At 36.6% G+C, this 20,730-nt stretch overlaps 1 protein-coding gene across 3 annotated transcripts in view; it reads right to left on the bottom strand.

Moving 5' to 3' along the window:
* Window positions 1-20,730, bottom strand: part of CRPPA (CDP-L-ribitol pyrophosphorylase A) — a 157,116-nt gene that overhangs the window by 124,295 nt on the left and 12,091 nt on the right. For 2 of the 3 annotated variants that reach the window (XM_045578175.1, XM_036429282.2), the window contains exons 2-3: window positions 19,752-20,028; window positions 13,503-13,652 (exon numbers count right to left, since the gene is read on the bottom strand). In XM_045578175.1, the coding sequence (XP_045434131.1) occupies window positions 13,503-13,652; window positions 19,752-20,028 (427 nt within the window). The remainder of the gene's footprint in view (window positions 1-13,502; window positions 13,653-19,751; window positions 20,029-20,730) is intronic. The other variant, XM_036429281.2, reaches the window with a different exon arrangement.

The following is a 20,730-nucleotide window of genomic DNA, read 5'->3' as shown; positions in this document are numbered from 1 at the left end:
GATATATGATGTGGAGCATCTTTTTAAATGTTTATTTGCCATCTGTATATCTCCTTTGGTATGGTGTCTGCTCAGGTCTTTTATCATGTTATTGAAATTGAGCTGTTCATTTTCTTATTGTTGAGTTCTTTGTATATTTGGATAATAGTCCTTAATCACAAATGTCTTTTGGAAACATATTCTTCTAATTTGTGGCTCTTATTCTCATTCTTTTAAATTTTATTTTGCCCGGCAGGTTTTTTTACAATAGTTTTAATGAAATCTAACTTATCAATACTTCCATAAATTAAGCTTTTGGTGTTGTATCTTAAAAAAAAAAAAAAAATGCCCTATCAATGGTCATCTAGGTTTTCTACTGTGTTATCTTCTAAGAGTTTTATAGTTTTATGTTTTACATTTAAGTTACATTTTTAGTTAATTTTTGTGAAGGGTGTAAAGTCTGTCTCTAGATTCTTTTTTTGCATGTGGATGTCCAGTGTTTCAATACCATTTATTAAAAAGATGATCTCTGCACTGTTGTACTGCCTTTGCTCCTTTGACAAAAATCAGTTAACTACTTGTGTTGGTCTATTTCTCAGTTCCCCCTATGTTCCATTAATTGATGTCTATTCTTTCACTAATACCACAGTCTTCACTGGTATGGCTTTATAGTAAGTCTTCAAGTGGAGTAGTCTCAGGGTTCCAACTGGGTTCTCCTCCTCCAGTATTGCATTGGCTGTTCTGGTTTTTCTCTATCTCCATATAAACTTTAGTATTAGTTTACCTAAAGCTGTAAGAATTGACATCTTAATATTATTCAGTCTTCCTATCCATGAACATAGAATATCTCTCCATTTATATAGTAGTTCTTTGATTTTGCTCATCAGAGATTTATACTTTTCTTCATACAGCTTTTATATACATTTTGTTAGATTTATAACTAAGTATATAATTTTTGGAGTGCTAATGTAAATGGTGTTGTATGTTTTTTTTAATGCCACCTATTCATTGCTAGTCTATAGAAAAGCAATGTAGCATTGCATACAAACTTGAATCCTGCAACATTTCTACAATTACTTATTAGTTCCAAAAGTATTTTTGTCCATTATTTCAGATTCTCTACATAGACAATTATGTCATCTATAAATATAATAGATGACATATAAAAAAAGAATGTTTATATCCTTCCCAAACAGAATGCTTATTTCTTTTTTCTTGTCTTATTCATTAGCTAGGAATTACAGTTTAAATGTAATATGGCTACGTATAGTTTATCTGGCACTTATCCTGCTTGCTGCTCTCTGTGGTTCCTGGATCTATGAATTTGGAGTCTGACATTAATTTGGGAAAATTCTCAGTCATTATTGCTTCGAATGTGGTCTACTTTTCTCTTTTTCTTCTCTGTCTGGTATTCCCATTATGTGCATGATATACTTTTTGTAGTTGCTCCACAGTTCTTGGGTATTTTCTTCTGGGTTTCTTTTTCGAGGCTTTTCTCTCTCTCTCTCTCTTTCTCTCTCTCTTTCTCTCTCTCTCTCTCTCTCTCTCTCTCTCTCTCTCTCTCTCTCTCTCTCTCTCTCTCTCTTTCTGCCTTTTAGTTTTGAAAATTTCTTCTGAGACATCTTCAAGTTCACAGATTCTTTCCTCAGCTGTGTCCAGAACACAAATACACTTAAATATAATCTTCATTTCTGTTAGTAGTTCTAACAGTTCTTTTTAATTTCTTCTTGAAATTTCCATCTCTTTGATTATATTGCCCAGCTACTGACATTATACTGGCTGAATTCAAGGTCCATGTGCACCAAGTTTCAAATGTACTCTAGCAGCTTCCTTGACTTTTACCCTCACTTGAACAACTAATATCTGTACTAAAACCTGGAAGCTTGGTTTCGGCTCTATCCGTGGCTCCTCTGAAATTTTTTATTTCTCTAACTCAGTCTCTGACTAGCAGCTTCATCCTCTTACTCTCCCCTTGCATTAAAGTTGACCTCACAGTTATCGCATGGAGGCATTTGATCTTGTAAAACTTTCATTTAATCTTGGTTAGAAACCCTCCCTTTTCTTAGACTGTTCTTATCAATCAGGAGACTACCGTTGAAGACGTGAAAAATCTTATTACAAACACCCCAACTGCCTGATCTCTTGTCCGACCACTATAAACTCTATCTACTAATCAATAATGTAACCTGTTTTCTTATTTTATAAATTTTAGTTCATATTTTATCAGTTATAAATGTACAGTTTCAAAAGCAAATATACAAACAAGATTAATTAAGAAAAAGTTTGCCCTACTCCCTTCACCCTATTTTGTCTTCCCAGAGACAATCATTTCTCCTTTAAATATGCATACAATCGCAGTAGCATACAATAAACTTTTCTCACTCATACAACTGTGTGCTGGCTGAGATGACTCCACTTCCAAGCGGCAGGGCTGTGGGCTAGAGGTGGCAGCTCTGATCCGGGGACTGCACTCTGCAGGCCGAACTAGAGAGCTGCAGCCACCCCGAATAAGCCTTCCTTATGGCAATAGTAAGAGCACAGGGGACAAGCTCAATAACACAAGCACACTTCAGCCTTTACCTATATCACTTGTTAAAATACCAGAGCAAGTAGAAGGCCAAACTCAGAATCAAGGAGGAAGAAAATATATTTCACTTGCCAGGAACCCACGGCAAGGGTACAAAAGTAGAACACTGTGGCAGAGAATGAAGAATTGGATCAAATACTTGGCCTATCACACCACATCACACCATAATATACTTGTGATGCTGCCTCGTGATTTCCAGAGTTGGCCATAATCTTCTAACCTTTTGCAACATGGACTATTCTCTGCCAGCCACACAGATATCATCCAAAAAAAAAAAAAAAAAAAAAAAAACTCCCTATACCAACATTCAGAGGATACTCTCCATCGGTTCCCTGCCATGGACCTCCTATCTCCTATATCCCATATAACTTTTCTTGATTTGATTCCCTAACTTTTTTGGAACAAATCATCTAGTAGCTTTCTCAGAAAGGGAGCATAAGAGGGTAAGTTTTTTTTAAAACTCTTTTTGGTACATTATTTCTTTGATACTTCTTTCCCTCCATTTTTTTCTTTTTGGAAATTTTTGTTATAGAGCATTGGCTCTTTGTCTGGACTTCAATTTTATTTCCTTTCCTATATATTTTTTGCCCTTTGGGGGAAGGTTCCTCAGATTTATTTTTAACCCTGGATTTTCTTTATCTGAATCTTTTTTTTTCTATTATTTTTATCTTGGTTTATGTTTCAAATAACTTTTCTCTCTGAAATGACACTTTTTGTTGTTAATTCTCACCCGAGAATATTTTTTCCATTAATTTTTAAAGCGAGTGGAAAGGGGGCAGAGGGGAGGAGAGAAACATCAATGTGAGAGCAACACAATGATTGATTGCCTCCCACATGTGCCATAACCAGTGCCAGATCAGACCTGCAAGCCGGGTGGGTACCCTGAACCAGAAATCAAATCCACAACCCTTAAGTGCACAGGGCCAGGTGTGTGCTCTAACCATTTAGACACACAAGCCAGAGCTCATTTTTTAACAGTTTTCCTTCCCCCGATTCCTCCATATTACTCTTTTCTGTTTGTTTTGGTCTGTCTTCCACACAGTAAGTGTATTCTTTATATGGTATGATAATACTTGTCAGCTTATATTTAAGAATAGAAGATTAAAAAGCTGTAACACGATGAGTACAGAGAGTGAGCTTTACTGTAGGGTGATGTGGTTGAGAAGTTTATTGGGGAATCTCTAAGGATAGTATTTTTAGGGCTTTCTTTGTAGACTGAACAGATTCCCCAAACTAAACTTCCAATTTCTAGCTGGAAGGGAAAGGCAAGCCTTTGGGGTACTGGCCGCTGAGTAGAGAAGAGGCCACAGGCCTCCCCATTCATCAGGCACAGGCCTGTTAGTCACTGTTTGGTCAAGACATTCATTCTCTTGACTACACCCAATATTCTCCCCTCACATGGGGGGTGCTTCACCCCCACCTGCCTCTGTAGGTAGAACAGTGGGGTCATAAAGTAGAGAAGGTTATTTAAAGATCAGACTGACTGCTTCTAAATAGTGTTCAACAAACCCGCTTTATTTTGTCCCCTTCCACTGAGTTCTAGAGGTAGCTGAAGGTCCTGAACTTTTTGGGAATTCTCCGGTAGGCAGTTTCAATTTTTAGCCATCCCTACCACTGTTTTTTTTTTTTGTTTTTGCTTTTTGTTTTTAAATAATCCAGCCTTCTCAGATCTACTGCATTGATTACTACTCATTTACCTGCTTCCCAGGTATTTGTTTCCCATTGTCCTTTCTCTTATTCTCCTTGTCCTTGTGGGTCCATGTCATTTTTAATCCCTTTCTAGTAGCTTTAATAAGGCTTGAGTAGTTAGAAAAAGTAGATACATATTCAGTTGGTTATCTTTACCCAGAAACAGGAGTATGTGCATTCTAATTAGATAAATAATTCCAAGTTGTCTTCCATAAAGGTGGTTTCAATTTATGTCCCCATAAGCAGTGTTGGAGAATGTAGCATGGTTGTTAACATGAGGTAAATGAATAGGGCTCAGAGGGACTGTAAAAATCTCTGAAAAAAAATCTTTTTTTGTATAATGTGGTTATTTTTCTTGGAAGATATTTCACAAGTTTCAGAGCTTTTATAACACACACAATAAAGTTAGGAACCATTGTTTTATGATAATTATGTAATGGTCATGGCTACAAATAATCCGATTACATATCTATCCTTCCAGCTTTAACATTCACAGTATTATTTCTGTAAAGCAGCCTGGGAAGTTTGCCCAACAAAGAACAATATACCGTATACATTAGAGAAAAACTAAATCAAAGGCATGCGTGCACAGGTTTCTCACTCTGCAGTCACAGACCTAAGCTCAGAACGTCTCAAGTAGAAACAAAATAGGCTATCTTACAATTAGATAAACAATGAACACCTGCATTCAATTTATCACCTGGAAATCAAACTTGCAGCATTTTGCATACATTTACATTGTTTGAGTTATGCAATGTATTCTTGAATGGCAGGAGAGACAGTTATCCAAGAAGCTTTGTTCTCACAATACAGAGGATCACTTTATGAGTAAATAAATGAGTCCATATGAGACTGATAGTAATAGATTCAGCCCACACTCTTCAGGAAACAATGTTCAAACGATCTGGCAAAGGACAAGATTCCTTTGGATATACATTTTTAAATAAGTTTCCACAGAGTTACATTCACAAGAGGCTTTTAAACACCTATCAGGTGGAAAAACAAACCTGTCAGTTTTCCACATTTTGCCAACCTTACCCAAGCAACATCTATTATAAACTCAAAGGCAAGCACCATCCATATCTAGCCTTACTAAACATTATCTAGAAGATGCTATTTCTTTTTCTGCACCCAGATAATTAGGGGAAGTAATATGGAAGAATAAATTTCACCAGTAATTCTAAAACTATGATTTTAACCATTTTTATTGACTTTCACAATCAAATATTGTCAAGCACAATTGAAAACTCGAAGTCTGACTGGAATATTTTACTCTTATCTTTTGTATTTCTCCTTTTGGGTGGGGGGGTGGGGGGGGAAGCTGAAGAAAAGTTAGCAATAAAATTAAAAGGAAATGAAGATACTGCCCAGAAACACATTGAGTAGACATAATCTTGTCCCAAAGGAAACTACTAAGATAAAAACTGAATCCTATAGTGCTATAAAACCACAGAGAAAAGGCAACTTTGAATTAATTCACAGACAATGGTTATAAAGCTCTTATCATAACCTCAAAAGATCATGAGGATCTTAAATAAACCGAGGAAATACAGAGAAGGGAGAACCCAGAACCAGAAGTTAGTTCAGCAGCAACAGGATTGGTAATGCTATTACTCAGGTTGGAAGATGTAGAAAAAAAGAGCAGGTCTATTGGGTAGGTTAGTAGTTAGATTGAAGTTACCTGTATGACATCTAATAAAAGTAGTCAAAGGAAATTATAAATATATGCCCAAATTTTATGAGAGAAACCTGAAAAAGAATGATCATGATCAGAAAAATTGGGGAACATATATCCATTTATTAAGCAAATAATTATGGAAAGTTTGCCAGACAACACTCTAAGCACTAGATGACTAAGGCTGGAGGAAACCATGCTAGCAAATGCAACACAAGGAAATGACAGCAATTCTGGGGATGTATTCACAAACTAAAGAAAATAAAAAGAAGAAACAATGATTTCACGAGATCATTTTTATTGATTTTTGACATGTTTATAGATTCAAAGAATTTAACCTGAATTAAGTGCAAGCAATTAAAAGTGTATCTGCTTTAACTACGAGTTAGACCATTATCAAGTCCTTTTATTGACTAAAAATATAGCTGAAAAATTATCATACCTTCTACACAAACAACATGTCCAATAGTCTCTTTCTGACCCACTCCTTATATTAATTTTAGTACCTTAAGCCTCCTGCATGAATTGAAAATTCCATGTTAATTTAACAAAGGAAGTGAATCCTAAGATATGACTGAAGAGAAAATTGTAATTCACAGTTTCAAGTGACCGAACAGTCTTTAAAAAAAAAACAAAAAAAAAAACAAAGAGATGTGCTCCACCCAGGCAACCCCCACTCTATTCAAACTCCCAACTCCCACAGCAAATGCCCATTCACAGTGGAAGCTTAGACACAAGACACCCAAATGAGAACTGCAATCAAAGCAAAGAGCAGGTAGCTCTGACTCAAGTAATAAGGATGCATCTCTTAACTTACAATACATTCTCCTATATAATTGCTACATATGAATTTTAAAGTAAGAAAAAATATATAATTAAATTAAAATGTGATATGGCTGATATTTAATTGCTATATATAAATTTTAAAGTGAGAAATATATATATATGTAAATGAATAAAAATGTGGTATGGCTAATGTGTTTTAATTCTGTAAGCTGGGGCGAGCAGCTACTGAAGTCTCTGCTCGTCTCATTCAGACTTCCAGTTCATGTTTTTTTCCTGGGTCCTTTGGAATATCACCCCATATGAGCACAGTTTAGTAGTCCTGCCTGTCTCTGGGCTTCCTACGTTCTGCAATATGTGCCTCAATTCCAAACTTGCCTCGCAGGCCTACATTCCATCCTTTGGATTCTCATGATGATGATAATAATAATAATAATAATAATAATAACAACAGTTGTCTGCCTTGCCACTATAGGCACTAAAAAGAGACAGAGGGGAAGAGCAGAAAAGCAGAGGAGGAAGGACCAAATGCATCATCTGGCATTCAGCCTGGAGTCATAAACTATACAATAATTTACACAAGAAAGATTTAATTTACAGCATGATTAACTTAGTACTAAAGTTTAACTAGTAAGAAAGAATAAAACAAAATTCTAAAATATGCAGTAAATCTGAGGGAAGAAACCAACTTGGGGGAAAGGGTAGGGGGTTGGAGGGAACTCTCTGCAAGACTGAGACTGGAACCTCATTGAAGATTTGGCTATGGCCCCCTGCGTAGTGGGGAAGTTTTGAAGCTTGACCAGTGCCAGAGATGGTGCATAGTCGGCAGGCCAAAGCTGGTGGGGTAGCCAAAATGTGGGAGGACCGTCTGATGGCTGGGAGCCACCCTCTGACGGCCAGAAGCCTGAGGCTGATTAACAGAGGGCTGCAGAGAGGGACTGACAAGCTGGCAGCCTGTCACCGAAATGCCAAGAAACCAAGGCTGGCAGGCATGGAGCTGCAGTTCAGGATGGGCAAATGGGAAAAACTCCACCATGTCAGCGGGCAGAAGCTGGCAGGCAGAGCACAGCAGGCCAGAACTGGCACTACACGCTGCTAAAGAGTAGGGCACTTCAGTGCTGCAGATACATGCCCGTGGCAGGCGTGGCAGCAGGAATAAAAACAGGAGGAAAGCCCCTTCTGCCGGCAGTGTCCCTGGAGCATCCTCCACTGATGAAGCTTAAAACCTCCTGGCAAAGGCCGAAACTGGTTTGGCTCAATGGAGAGAGCGTCGGCTTAGGGACTGAAAGGTCCCAGGTTCGATTCCGGTCAAAGGCATGTACCTTGGTTGCGGGCATATCCCCAGTAGGGGGTGTGCAAGAGGCGGCTGATCAATGACTCTCTCTCATTGATGTTTCTAACTCTCTATCTCTCTCCCTTCCTCTCTGTACAAAATCATTAAAATGTATTTTTTTTAAAAACCTCCTGGCAAAGTAAAGATGTCCACTGGTTGCGGCGAGGCATAGTGAAGAGTGAGTTTGGAGCTGACTTGCACACCGTGTAAATTGGGCCTCGCCCAGTGTGACTCCCTTCCTTCAACAGCTGAATCCCTTCTGATTTTTTCCCCTATTTTTGGTCACTCCTTACTGCCATCATACAAATGCATCATCTCATATCTCTGTCTGCATACCTGTCTCTGTCTTGCTCAATGGAGAAGGAGAGGTATCGGTCCATAATTTTTATAATTGGGAAATTGGCTGTTCAAGCTATTCTGTCATTACTAGGAGCCAATACAGTAAGTCCTCACTTAATGTCGTCATAGTTCTTGGAACTGCTGCAAAATAATGTGTAATAAAACCAATTTCACCAGAGGCCAGATATTTTCAGCCTTTTCATCTCATGGCACACATAAATGAATTATTAATATTCTGAGGCAGCCCTAATTGGTTTGGCTCAGTGGATAGAGCATCGGTCTGCAGACTGAAGGGCCCCAGGTTCAATTCCAGTTAAGGGCATGTACCTTGGTTGCCAGCACATCCCCAGAGGGGGATGTGCAGAAGGCAGCTGATAGATGTTTCTCTCTCATCGATGTTTCCCTCTATTCCTCTCCCTTCCTCTCTGTAAAAAATCAATAAAATATATATATTTTAAAATTCCGTGGCATACCAAACATATTTTTTTTCAATCTGACAAAAAAATGGGTATAATTTTGGTTCATTCACCAGAATGGCTGTTACTGTGTAGGCTTGTTGTCATTTTTTTTATTTTTTTTTTATTTTTTACAATATAAGGGAAAAGAGGACAGTGTCCCTAACTAAATTGCATGTTTTAAAAATTCTTGCAGCATACCAATTGAAAATCATTGCCATGGGCTAATTGATATAAACAAGAGTTAAGTTCCACAGCATCTCATCAATGCTGTAACAAAATGATGTTGAACAAAATGATGTTATTTGAGAACCTGCTGTGCTGTAAGAAGAGAACTAGTACCTTTATTTTATGTTTCAGACTACCTTCTGTGGGGTTTATGAAGTGTGTGTCCACTTTGGCATTCAGTGGTGCATAAATATTTCACTAACAGTAAGTCTTTGTCCAAAATACTCTCAGTGAAAAAACTGATTTCCGCTAGTCCTAAAAATTTTTAGAAAAAAAATTAGTTTATTCAAAAGCTTATGAAAATATCTCTTTAACTGACCAGATAATGCTAAATTCCGTCTCTAGATCATATTCTAAAATAGCATATTTTAGAATATGATCTAGAGATATCTTGCTCAGGATATCAATACCTGCAAATAATAATGGCCAAAAATAATGACAAACTTTGAAATCTCGAGTAAGGAAATGATTAAATTTTTATTCGTTAAAAGTCCATAATGTTGAGTACATGTTGAAAGGCACGTAGTTCTAAGTTGGATCCCAGAGAATGATTTCAGATCTCATTATTATCTACAGGAAAGGTGGTTCCTACACATGCCAGCTTTAATATTAGTAGTTAATAGCTTTTATGTCATTATATTGGAGTTTTTCAATATTCTAGGCAGCAGACCAACAAAAGTAAACCCTGCCAGCAAAATTTTGCTTCTGGTTTTTTTTGGCAATACTTTGTACAACACCCAAAAGAAAACTATATTAAAAACTCAAAACAACTTTGGCACCAAATACCATGTAAAAGTATTCCTTTTTTTTTTTTTTTAAAGAGACCTGTGTATCTTCTAAAAATGCATTCTCGCCGAAACCGGTTTGGCTCAGTGGTAGAGCGTCGGTCTGCGGACTGAAAGGTCCGGGGTTCGATTCTGGTCAAGGGCATGTACCTTGGTTGCGGGCACATCCCCGGTAGGGGGTGTGCAAGAGGCAGCTGGTCGATGTTTCTCTCTCATCGACATTTCTAGCTCTCTATCCCTCTCCCTTCCTCTCTGTAAAAAATCAATAAAATATGTTTTAAAAATAAATAAATAAATAAATAAATAAATAAATAAAAATGCATTCTCTCCTAAACAAGGTAAAAGAAAAAGAATAGTGATGTTAAAACACACACACACACACACACACACACACACACACACACACCAGAGTGGCTTGTACAAGTTAGTGGACATAATATGGACACGACTCTCTGGCTGAATTAGAGGATGTATCAGTCTGGGGAGCAGGGCCACTGTACACAGTTATGTCGCTGGGGAAAGTGAAGACTGGAAGGGCAAGCTGAAGGATCAGAACAGACATCCTTGACTAGTCAACCTGGCTCGATCAGCACATCCAGCCATTAAAATTAGACCTTCAGGGGAAAGCCATGGGAACAGTTATTTCTGTGTAGCCACTGTCTCGGCCAAGTGTCCAGTAATGAACTGGAGCTAGTGATACTCAATGGTTCTAGCATTCAGGAACACCACGAGATGGCAAGGAGAGGTTGCTACCCACCAAGCATTTCTGTGACAATAAAAAAAGGAGAGAAATAAATTCTGCTTACTTCAGCCTCCTAAATTTCTGACCTATGGTTCTTTTGGCTCATCTAACCAAGATAAATAGTTCCCAATTTAACCAACTGACACAGCGACATCTACCACAAAGGGGTGGCACCTAATTCAGATTTACACAGAAAAACTTAAATTAATTCATCTGCTTAACACAAGAGACACAGTTTGCAAAAAAAAAAAAAAAAAAAAAGTGTAAGTAAAGTTATATAAATGTTAAAATTCATTTTCCTTCATGATAAAGTATATCCTCAAAGTATCTCACTCTACTCTGCCCATCATTCTGCAATTTTTCTAAAGTAAAAGGGTGTCAAACAAGAGTTGAAGTTCTTAGCTCTGCCCAGGAAATTGATTTTGTGTTGGCCATAAACCGCTAAGCTACCACCCAGATACTACTGCATACACTACCCAAATTTAAGACCACATGACAAAGTGTGGTCAAAATTTACTTTGTCATTTGATTCTGGATGAGCCCGTAACTCCTGGGATTTCCTTTAGCATTCGAGTGAACCGGAAAGTTTTTCATTTTGAAGCTATTTATTTGCTCTAAATAATGGTATCTCTTTGCTAGGCACACAGAGAGATCACGTGATCATGGAATGGCTTGGGAATTGACAGCTCTGTCATCCCTGGAGAAGGATGAATTAGAATTGCCTGGGTATTGGTGCCTGTCAGCATTTGCCTCATATAAAGCCTAGAAACTGCTGGTCACTGATGCATATCTTCAGTATCCATTTGTGTAACTTCTCAGTGTCCTGATAGCTCCTGCCCTCTCCCACCTGCCTTCCAGAAGTCAGTACCTAGCTTGATTTGCAAAAAAAGAAGAAGAGACAAATCTGTGTACTGTGTCTCTCGGTTCACTTCTGTTTATTTTTTAAAAGCAGATTTTCTTGCCAAAGTCTGAAACAAAGAGATCGGGGGTTTTAGAACATAAAAGAAAAAGCCCTTGGCAATTCCAAGAGGCCCTCCTGCCCATGACAGAATAAGTGTTTCCATTGTATGCCTCTTCCCACACATTCCATTCCCCACCTTGAACTTTCCCACCAGAAAAGCACAAACACAGAAGAGATTTCCAGTAATCTACCAGACTGAAAAAAAAAAAAATGTTTCCCAGGATTTATTCAATAACATGAACTCAGGACAAACCACCAGAAGAAAGCAACAACCCTATTGTGTTTGCTATCCTCTTTCCAGCCTGATTCTGTATCCTGTTTGCCTCATCGGTTTGTCTTCTCTTTTTCTTACAGACACTTACAATTGCAAGGCTCAGAGTCCAGTAGTAGAATCCGATATTTTATAAATGGCTTCCCAAGTAATGAATTATAATTTTGATGCTGGACAGAAAAAACAGGGCACTGAACTAACCTCCATTGAGGAGGGGAAAAGAGGGCAGGAAAGTGAACATTTATCTAATATCTGAGGAATATGTAACAAGATAAGAAGGCAGTCAAGTTCTAGAAAGGAGGAAACATTTATTGGAGCTCCAGCCTCACTGCATCAGGGCTTAATTCTCCAGCAAAAACTGCTAAAAATGATTTTTAATGTGAGGATTGTGAAATAATATTCAAATTTTTATCTAAAATATAGCTATCATATCTTCATAACAAATTCTTTCATTAATCTAGCTCAGCAAGATTTACTAGTAGGCTATAAAATAGAATATTTGGATTAAAAAAACACAAAGAAATTTATAGTAGCACACAAAGAAATTTATAGTAGCATAACATTTATAGAATTAATGATGAAATACAGGCAAATTCCTATGCTTCATATTCATTATTTTAAGAAGACAATATAAACCATGGCTAATTATTCATATCATTAAGATGGATTCTAATTTATATAATCTCATTTTAAAACAGTACCAAGTAGTCAAGATTGAATGGTAATTTAATGTATGTATGTGATTCAGTACCCTCTATAGAAAATATGTGGTATTTTTCTATTATAAATGTCAATATTCGTATTACTATTATCTCACATTTACTGATTGTCTAATATCGACCAAGCACTAGGCTAATCTAACTTATATTTCATTGGGAAGTTTTGGACAAGAATAATACCTGACAATAACTGTATGGTAGTAAAATTTACATAGGTACAAAAATGTTTCCAAAACATGAAAAACAAAGGCAATCTAGTATAATCTAAACATGAATAAATTACCTGACATTTTCAAAGAACTTACCTTTTAAAATGTGATTAACAAAATGTCTACACAGCTGTGCAGAAAATGTATCAAAAAAAGCCTGAGATTGCTGAACTTAGAAACACCTGTTAACCAGGTGGGCCCACAGCCAGCACGTGAGAAACTGGTTCTTGGGATATTCCTGAAGAGTTAACTGATAAGGGTGACTCTCTGGGCCCAGTGTGTTTGCATAAACAATGTGGCTTATGTTAAACCCCTGCTTTCCTCTGGGAATCTGGATTTTATTTTTATGTGGGAGGCAGGCAGGATGTCTACATGACCAATCCCAACAAATGCTTTGGACACCAAGTCTCTGATGGGCTTCCTTAAAGAGAAACAGCATAACATGTTCTTCTTTCTTTCTTTTCTTTTTTTTTTTTTTTTGCTGGTGGGGGAAGGGGATAAGAGGTATTGGTACTACCCTTTAGGGGAGGGAGAGAGTATATGGAATCTTGCACATGGATTCTCCCAGAATCTGACTATGTCTCTTTCTCACAGGATCCAGCTGTGCATCCTCATTACTTCACTTTAATCAATGTAAGCCATGAGTACAACTATAGCCTGAGACCCACGAGTTCAAGAAAATATCCAAATATAGGCATGGTCTTAGGCACCGGCAACACAGCTTTCTCAAAATGCCAGAATTCTTACCTGCTGATAGGCTGCATAGATGACATCATATAGAAAAGCCTGGGGCATTTCACTTGCTCTGTGTCTGGCACGTTCCAGTGAGTGGTCTAAGCAACCATCAGCAGATGGGCTGATGACGGTGGATACAAGAGGGCGAATTGCTCCTGCTGCCTAAATAGCAAACAGAGGCAAGCAAGACATGGTTTCACCGAGAAAATATTTTGAAGTCAAACTCTAAACTCTGTATCTTATTTCTGAAAGCAGATGTTATTCATACCTTCAACAAACTACCTCAAGAAAATATTTGAGCAAGTATTCATTTGATTCATAAATCAAATCATGTCACACCAAGAACCAATCTCATAATATTACAGTTCCATATATGAGGTAGAAAATTTTCTTCATCATAGGCTTAAAATCCTTTTTATACAGGCCATTGAAGTCAAATACTAAATATGGATGCAATGATATAAGTGGGTATTCCCTAAAGATGAAAGAGAGAGAAAGACTATATGAAAGAACTGAAATGAATTACTAATTAGTATGCTTTCAAAAGATTTAATTTACACATTAGAAAATTAAGGAAACAGACATATTCCCTAAGATCCCCAAAATGAGACTCAACAACCCACGTAACAATGAATTTATGTTTTGCTCTAATTTCTGTGAAAAACAGTTCTCTTCTAACAATGCTCCATAGGGAAAATATCCATTAATATCAATTGCTCTGATAAAAGCTCTGTTTCATTAATAGAGGTATTTAAATTTTATTTAAAACAAAAAACAAAAAAACCAGCTTCCTATCTGACAATTTTTGCCTTTAGCTTTAATACAGTGTCTTTGTAATATAGACTTAGAGGTCATTACCAAACAGCTGTCTTGGAGAAGTAGCCTTAAAATATGGTTTCTAATGTAGGCAATTCAACTAAACCTCCTTATATGTTATCCAAAATATCCTGTCTCCCACATAATTGCTACATGGAATTTGCAGCACATGAAGCTAATATACAAATACAACACATTTGGCCTGAAGAACAACATCGGAGCAAGAAAGATAGTCTGTGAACTAGTTTACAGAAGCCAACAGACTGGCTAAAAATCAAAGCTAATGTATGAGCCATGTAGACAGTTTTCAAACTGCGTCACCATTTCCAGTGACGCAGTAAAAAATGTGGACCCGAGGTATAAAAATGACATCATCCGACGGTGACAGGGAGGAAGGAATGTCCAAGTAGGTGAAACGTAAGTAAGGAACAAGCCCAACTGGTCAAGCCTATCAATAGGGGTCAGAAGACAAAGCAGGAAAGAAACGCATGTGCACACATGTATATACATACACTGCCTTTTAGGAAAAAAATTAAATTTCCATTGCAACTACTTATAGCTAATTTTATTCCAGGCCATGACATAAAAATTTATTTAAAAAATAACATGATACATACAAGTATCAACATGTGAAGCTCAGCAGATTCTCTCCTGAGCAAATTATAAATAGTGAAAAGTATTTAAAAAACAACAACAACAACAACACAAAACATGGAAAAGCCATTGAAAATTGTCCTAAGGGCATTCAGCCAATTAGGAAACTTTATTCAAGAAAACCTTCTAAATCTTGGTGAGACCAGAGAGAGCCTATGGTGCTTTAGTCATATCCATTTCTTCTCTCATTCCACACCCAGTTTAGTATGGCTGAAGTTCCTCTTAGCATAGGTATGGCAAAAAAATGAGACTCCTCTACCCCTAGTTCCCAGTGGGAGAAGCAGAGTGCTAACATTTCCCATCTCACTCAGCTCCATGTTTCCCACAGAAGCTAAATAACAGGCAAGTGTGCCAAGAGGTTAGAGACACTCACCTATAGGGTAAGGATCATATTGAGGTGCAATGAAACAGAAGTTGTTGTTTTTTCTATAGTTATTGCTATACAGAAAACAGTGAGCATGAATGAATGAACTATAGCTGCAGATTCACATGCATACATTTCCCAAAACATATTGTGCCAAAGAAAAGCTGTCAAGATATATGCAAAAATAAGATTTAGAATACCATACAAATATATGTTAATTATGTCAATTATACCTCAAAAAATAAAATTTAAATAAAAATCATATGAACACAACAAATGCTACAAAACTGAAGAAAAAAGCAAGAGAGCAATAAAAAACAAGTTCAAGGTAGTGTTACCCATATGGGAGGAGTAAATAAGATCAGGGACACAGTTTCAAACTGACTACTAAAGTTTGATTCGTTATACCAAGTGACAGATCTGAAGGTGTCCAAGGTGTTCTGTATGTTTTCAGTATTTTTAAAAAGAAAATTTCTAAAATGTGTATTTGTGGACTCTCGGTCTTTATTATTAAAAACTAACTTCTTGAGACCAAAAATTATACATATTTGAGATGCCATCGCAGAATAGGTGAATTGCAAGAATTAGTAAGTCCTCACCTATGGAATCCAAAATATCACTTAGAAAGTAGTACAATATGAAGACAATAGGAAATACAGACAATTAGCAGCTTCCGGGATTTTAATAAATAAAAGGCCCAGAAAAAGGGCCCCAAGTGAAAATAACTCCTTTGTTGACCTTTCTTTCCTCTGACTGGTATAAACAGTATAGAAGAAAGATGCTAATGCTAATAAACATGTACTCTATATCTAGTTCCCTGGTAAGGGACATTTGTTCAGAAATAAATATGCAATGAGTTCTCAATTATATATGATCTTTTCTGAAACTCAACGCATCAAATTATGACACAAGCATGAACAAAGATGGTTAGTTGCCTCCCAGAGGCAGCGAACTGGGGAGCCTGTTATATGGGGTATGATTCCCAAGTGATCAAATACACTGTCTCCTTGGGAATTAGTATAATAAGCCTGAATGGAAGCTTAGCACTACAGTGACTACTTGCCTCTCAGACTAACCTATCACAGTATTTCCACATGTCAACGCATGGAAATCATCATAGATATCAATCATGCAATGTGGAAATAATGAACCACATCTCTACTGTTCACTTTTCAAAGCAAAATTGAACAATGCTAATCATCCATCCACACAGCAGGTGCGAACAGGCATTACTCCTCAGGCATCTGCATTCGATATGACAATGTATATCAGAAATCCACCGACCTTGTAATTACAATTTCAGTTAGCTGGTTTGTCTTTATTGAAACACTACTTAATATTTACAGAATAAGATCTTCAGAGCTAATCATTAGCAATTATAAGATTTTGAATATTTTCTAACAGAATATTTCCAACCTCCTTTTTGACACATTAAAAGAATCTATAATTTTTCAATATAGAGATATAGGTATTTTAGAAAAACCTCTGTCCAAGTTATTATATCGCTGCAAAATACCCCTAAAAGTAAATACAGAGTAGAAAGGAATAAGGAATTCTCCATTTTACACACTACTAAATTTTAATTCCTGGAAGCAAAGCTAGTAACATTTACCTTAAATCTAATATGACCAGGTATGCCATACTTGGATATGTATGTAATAAGCTTTATTTCATTTTAACCCCTAGATATACTCATCTTGCCTTGATCTACCCCTTCTCCAGCTTCATTTTAAGGCAATTTATTGAACAGATATAGAGGGGATTGTAATTTCAAATAACGTAGTAAAACAAAAGCTTTTTCACACAGTATCTTCTCCAGCATCAGAAACAAATAAAGTTTCACTCATGCCATGGCATTTAAGTCTTTATCAACGTAGGTCTAAAGTTTACCACTAAATCAGAACTCACTGCTTACTCACAAATAACACTGGTTCATCACAGCTAGGACTTAAATCAACATCCAAGTGTCTCTCAGGCGTTAATGACTCAGGATCCAATGACCCTGGGGAGCTCATTACCTGAACCCCACCCCAGACTAAACTCTGCCCTTCAGTGCACTTTCTCATCATCAAAACCATCCAACAGAGATCAGAACAAATGACAGTTAGCCTTGGTTACCTCTCCCCAATGTCAAATTTCCACCAAGTGAACTTCCGTCTCTATTTTAGAACATGCCCAGAATATGCTACACAAAGTTGTAAAATTGAGTGGTGGGAAAGTACATTCTTCCTGATGCATACATATAAAAATAGAATTTCCAAAGTGCTATCAATCATGGATAAATATGGTCATGCTGCAGAATCCAAACAGATCATATATGAACATGCCCACATACCACATGTCAAAGTTTCTGCTTATTATGTACATTTCAGTTTCTCTTTAGAAGATGACTCAAAGACTTTCTGAGTAAAAACTAGTTAATATTTAATGAAGAAATGTATATTCTTCCTATATAAGAAAGGATGTCAACATAAACCTTTGATTTTAAGGCCTCTGTAAGGTTATACTACTACGAAAGTCCTTTAACTGTTCAAGAAACAAAATATCCAGAGCCATTTTTAAATCGACATCATACCCAATTGCTCAATAAATTACAGAAACAACTGTTTACCTTAAGAAAAGGAATAGGTGATAAGTGCAATCTATGTTAAGTCAAGTCGTTATGCTATCTACCTTAAATTTATTTAGTGCTGTATGTTCATTATATATCAATAAAATGGGGGGGAAGGACAAAATCATGTGTGATATTATGATTAATTATGTTCTAAGCCTGTACATTCTTATCTACCATATAACTGGTGTGGGAGTTGGTGGTGTAAACAGGGATGCTGCTAACCACCTCACAGGGCACAGGACGGCTCCCATGATGTCAGTCATGCCAAGTTTAAGAGACCCTCTGCCACATCAATATTCAAATATAGAAAGAAATTACAATGTGGAGCCTGCTATCAGATGCAAAAATCCCTCTTGTTTTAAATATTAGAAAGCAACCCAATACAGGGGGACCTGGTTTTATGAGAATTCAGTAAAATGTTCCATAAACCAGTGCTCAAAAGGCCTTAGGCAATTAGATCTCTTAGATAAATACAATATCCATGGGTAGGTCTGCAGGGTTGTGACAAGCAAAATAGTGTCTAAACTGTAATAACACAAAACTGTGGAGAGATGTTGGGGTGGGGAGATCAGAGCACAGAGATTTCAGGAGAAGACATGTTGAGGCCTACTGCCAGAGAAAGGGAGGAAAAATAAAAGCACACAAAATCCATGTCTTTTCATAGTTAGACGACTTCCAAAAGCTGGATAAGAGCCAGGAAACAATTGTATCATATATTTTCAAAGTATTGGGCGTTAACAGCTGAAGCCTTAGAATCTGTATACCCAGACAAGCTATCATCAAGAGTAAGGATGAACAAACACTAAAAGAATTTCACTGCTGGTCCTACCAAGATCATCAAATCCGTGGGACCCAACAATGGTGCATATATAATTAAGGCAGTGAAATTGTATCCTTGTGATACTTTCGAGTTCCTATATGCAGGAAACTCTGGCAGCCCTATCACTGGACATCTTAGTCTCTTGATGTAATTAATTCATCTACATTAATTTGTTCTGTTTTGTCCAAAATGTAATAGAAGTTTAAAAAAATCACAGTTATCTTTGGTATGTATGCCACCTCAGGGGCTGTCACACTGTGTAGCTTACTTAGAAAATGGTTTATCTAAATAGGATCTTCTGAAAGAGATTTTAAATTTGGGGGCTAAGAAGAAATCTGTTCAGATTCTATAGAACACAATTTATGAGAACAAAGGACAAGGAACCCATGGGAAAAAAATTGTGAAGTGTCTTTGACTGAACAGTCATCACTCTTTTCTTGCCTTGGATAGTATTTGATTCAAGCAAATATTTTGCAAGTTATTGGCCAGTAGTTATAAAAGATGCCAATTCTTTCCACCAAAATAAGAACTTCAACTACTAGTATAAGTTTCTATTAATTGCATTTATGTTTTTTATGATTAGAACAGTATGCGGGTTGGCAGAAAGTAGTGTCTGGATTTCCTGAAGCTATTGGATCACTATTCTAACCATTTTAAGGAAATTTAGAATATTTTTACACACACACTCATACATACATATTGGAATTTTGACTGACCTCTTAGACATTTTCCATACTCTGAGGACAGTATTACTACATTCTTCTCCAAATAGCTCATATTACATTATGAGGATAAATGACTATAGCAAAGATAAATTCCAGAACAATCTCGCAATCTATAAACTTCCTAAAACAAATTACCCTACCTGCTTCAGATCCTCATGCCCATTTTAATAACTTCACATTTAAATATAATTCCATCAAAACTCAGCAAATGAACCACTCTGTATAGTGTTTGCCTGTTTTATCCATTCACATAAGTATAAATACTTACCCCATGTTCCTTAGCAGCTGTGGCCACTTTAAGGAGCATATCTTCCTCCACAAAAGGTCTCACAGCATCATGGATAATCACTACTTCTGGCTTAGACAGCTTGGAGTCTGGCTGATCCTCGGCCAGAGCTTTTAGACCATTGAATATGGACCTGTGGCGGGTCACTCCAGCTTCGACTAGTGAGACGCGCTCATGCTGGTACTTCTGAATAATATCCTTCATTACTTCCATGTTCTCTCTAGTTACTGACACGACAATGTCCTTTATCCAACATACTCTAAAAGGAAAGTACATACATATTTTATATAGATTGATTTGGATCAACAACTAAAGTTAAGCTAATAACAGAAAATTAATTTTAATAAGTACTAGTGTATCTTCATAGAAAGATAAAAACTGAAAGTTAACCAGTTTATGAATTTTTATCAAATCTAGTAAAAAGATTAAAAAATAAAACATCAGTGACTATGCCACACAATACAGATGTAAACATAGTATTTCACAATATAGAGTGTGAAATTATCTGTAGAGTGAAAATAGGTATGATATATAGATGTAGTATAGATTTCGACTTAAAGGTTAAAATTTAAATAATTACAGTGTTAATCAGTAGAGAAAAAAGAACATAACTAGAAAATGCTTTTAAATTGATTTTCCCTTCAAAGCACTTTTGAACTCCAAAAGCTGTCTCTTTCTTCCAGAAAAATTTACTGAACTGACAACAAAGGTGGATACCTAACTCAAACTTTGCTGATATGAGAGTGAAATATTGTAGCTTAAATGAAGAAGCTATAATAAATTAATATAAAGCCAGCTTAAATAAAATGGAAAAAACTCATAATTCAGTAAAATATAAAATTTTAAAAAAAGAAAATCTGTTGAGTCAGATACAAAATATAAAACTTTTTTTTTTTTTCCCTTTTGTAAAACATTTTCTCAAAAAAGAGTCACTGACATACATTGAGTGGTGGCCACGTTA

This window comes from Pipistrellus kuhlii, unplaced genomic scaffold (assembly GCF_014108245.1).
Source record: "Pipistrellus kuhlii isolate mPipKuh1 unplaced genomic scaffold, mPipKuh1.p scaffold_m20_p_10, whole genome shotgun sequence".
Lineage (NCBI taxonomy): Eukaryota > Metazoa > Chordata > Mammalia > Chiroptera > Vespertilionidae > Pipistrellus > Pipistrellus kuhlii.
This window is presented reverse-complemented; position numbering and strand designations above follow the sequence as displayed.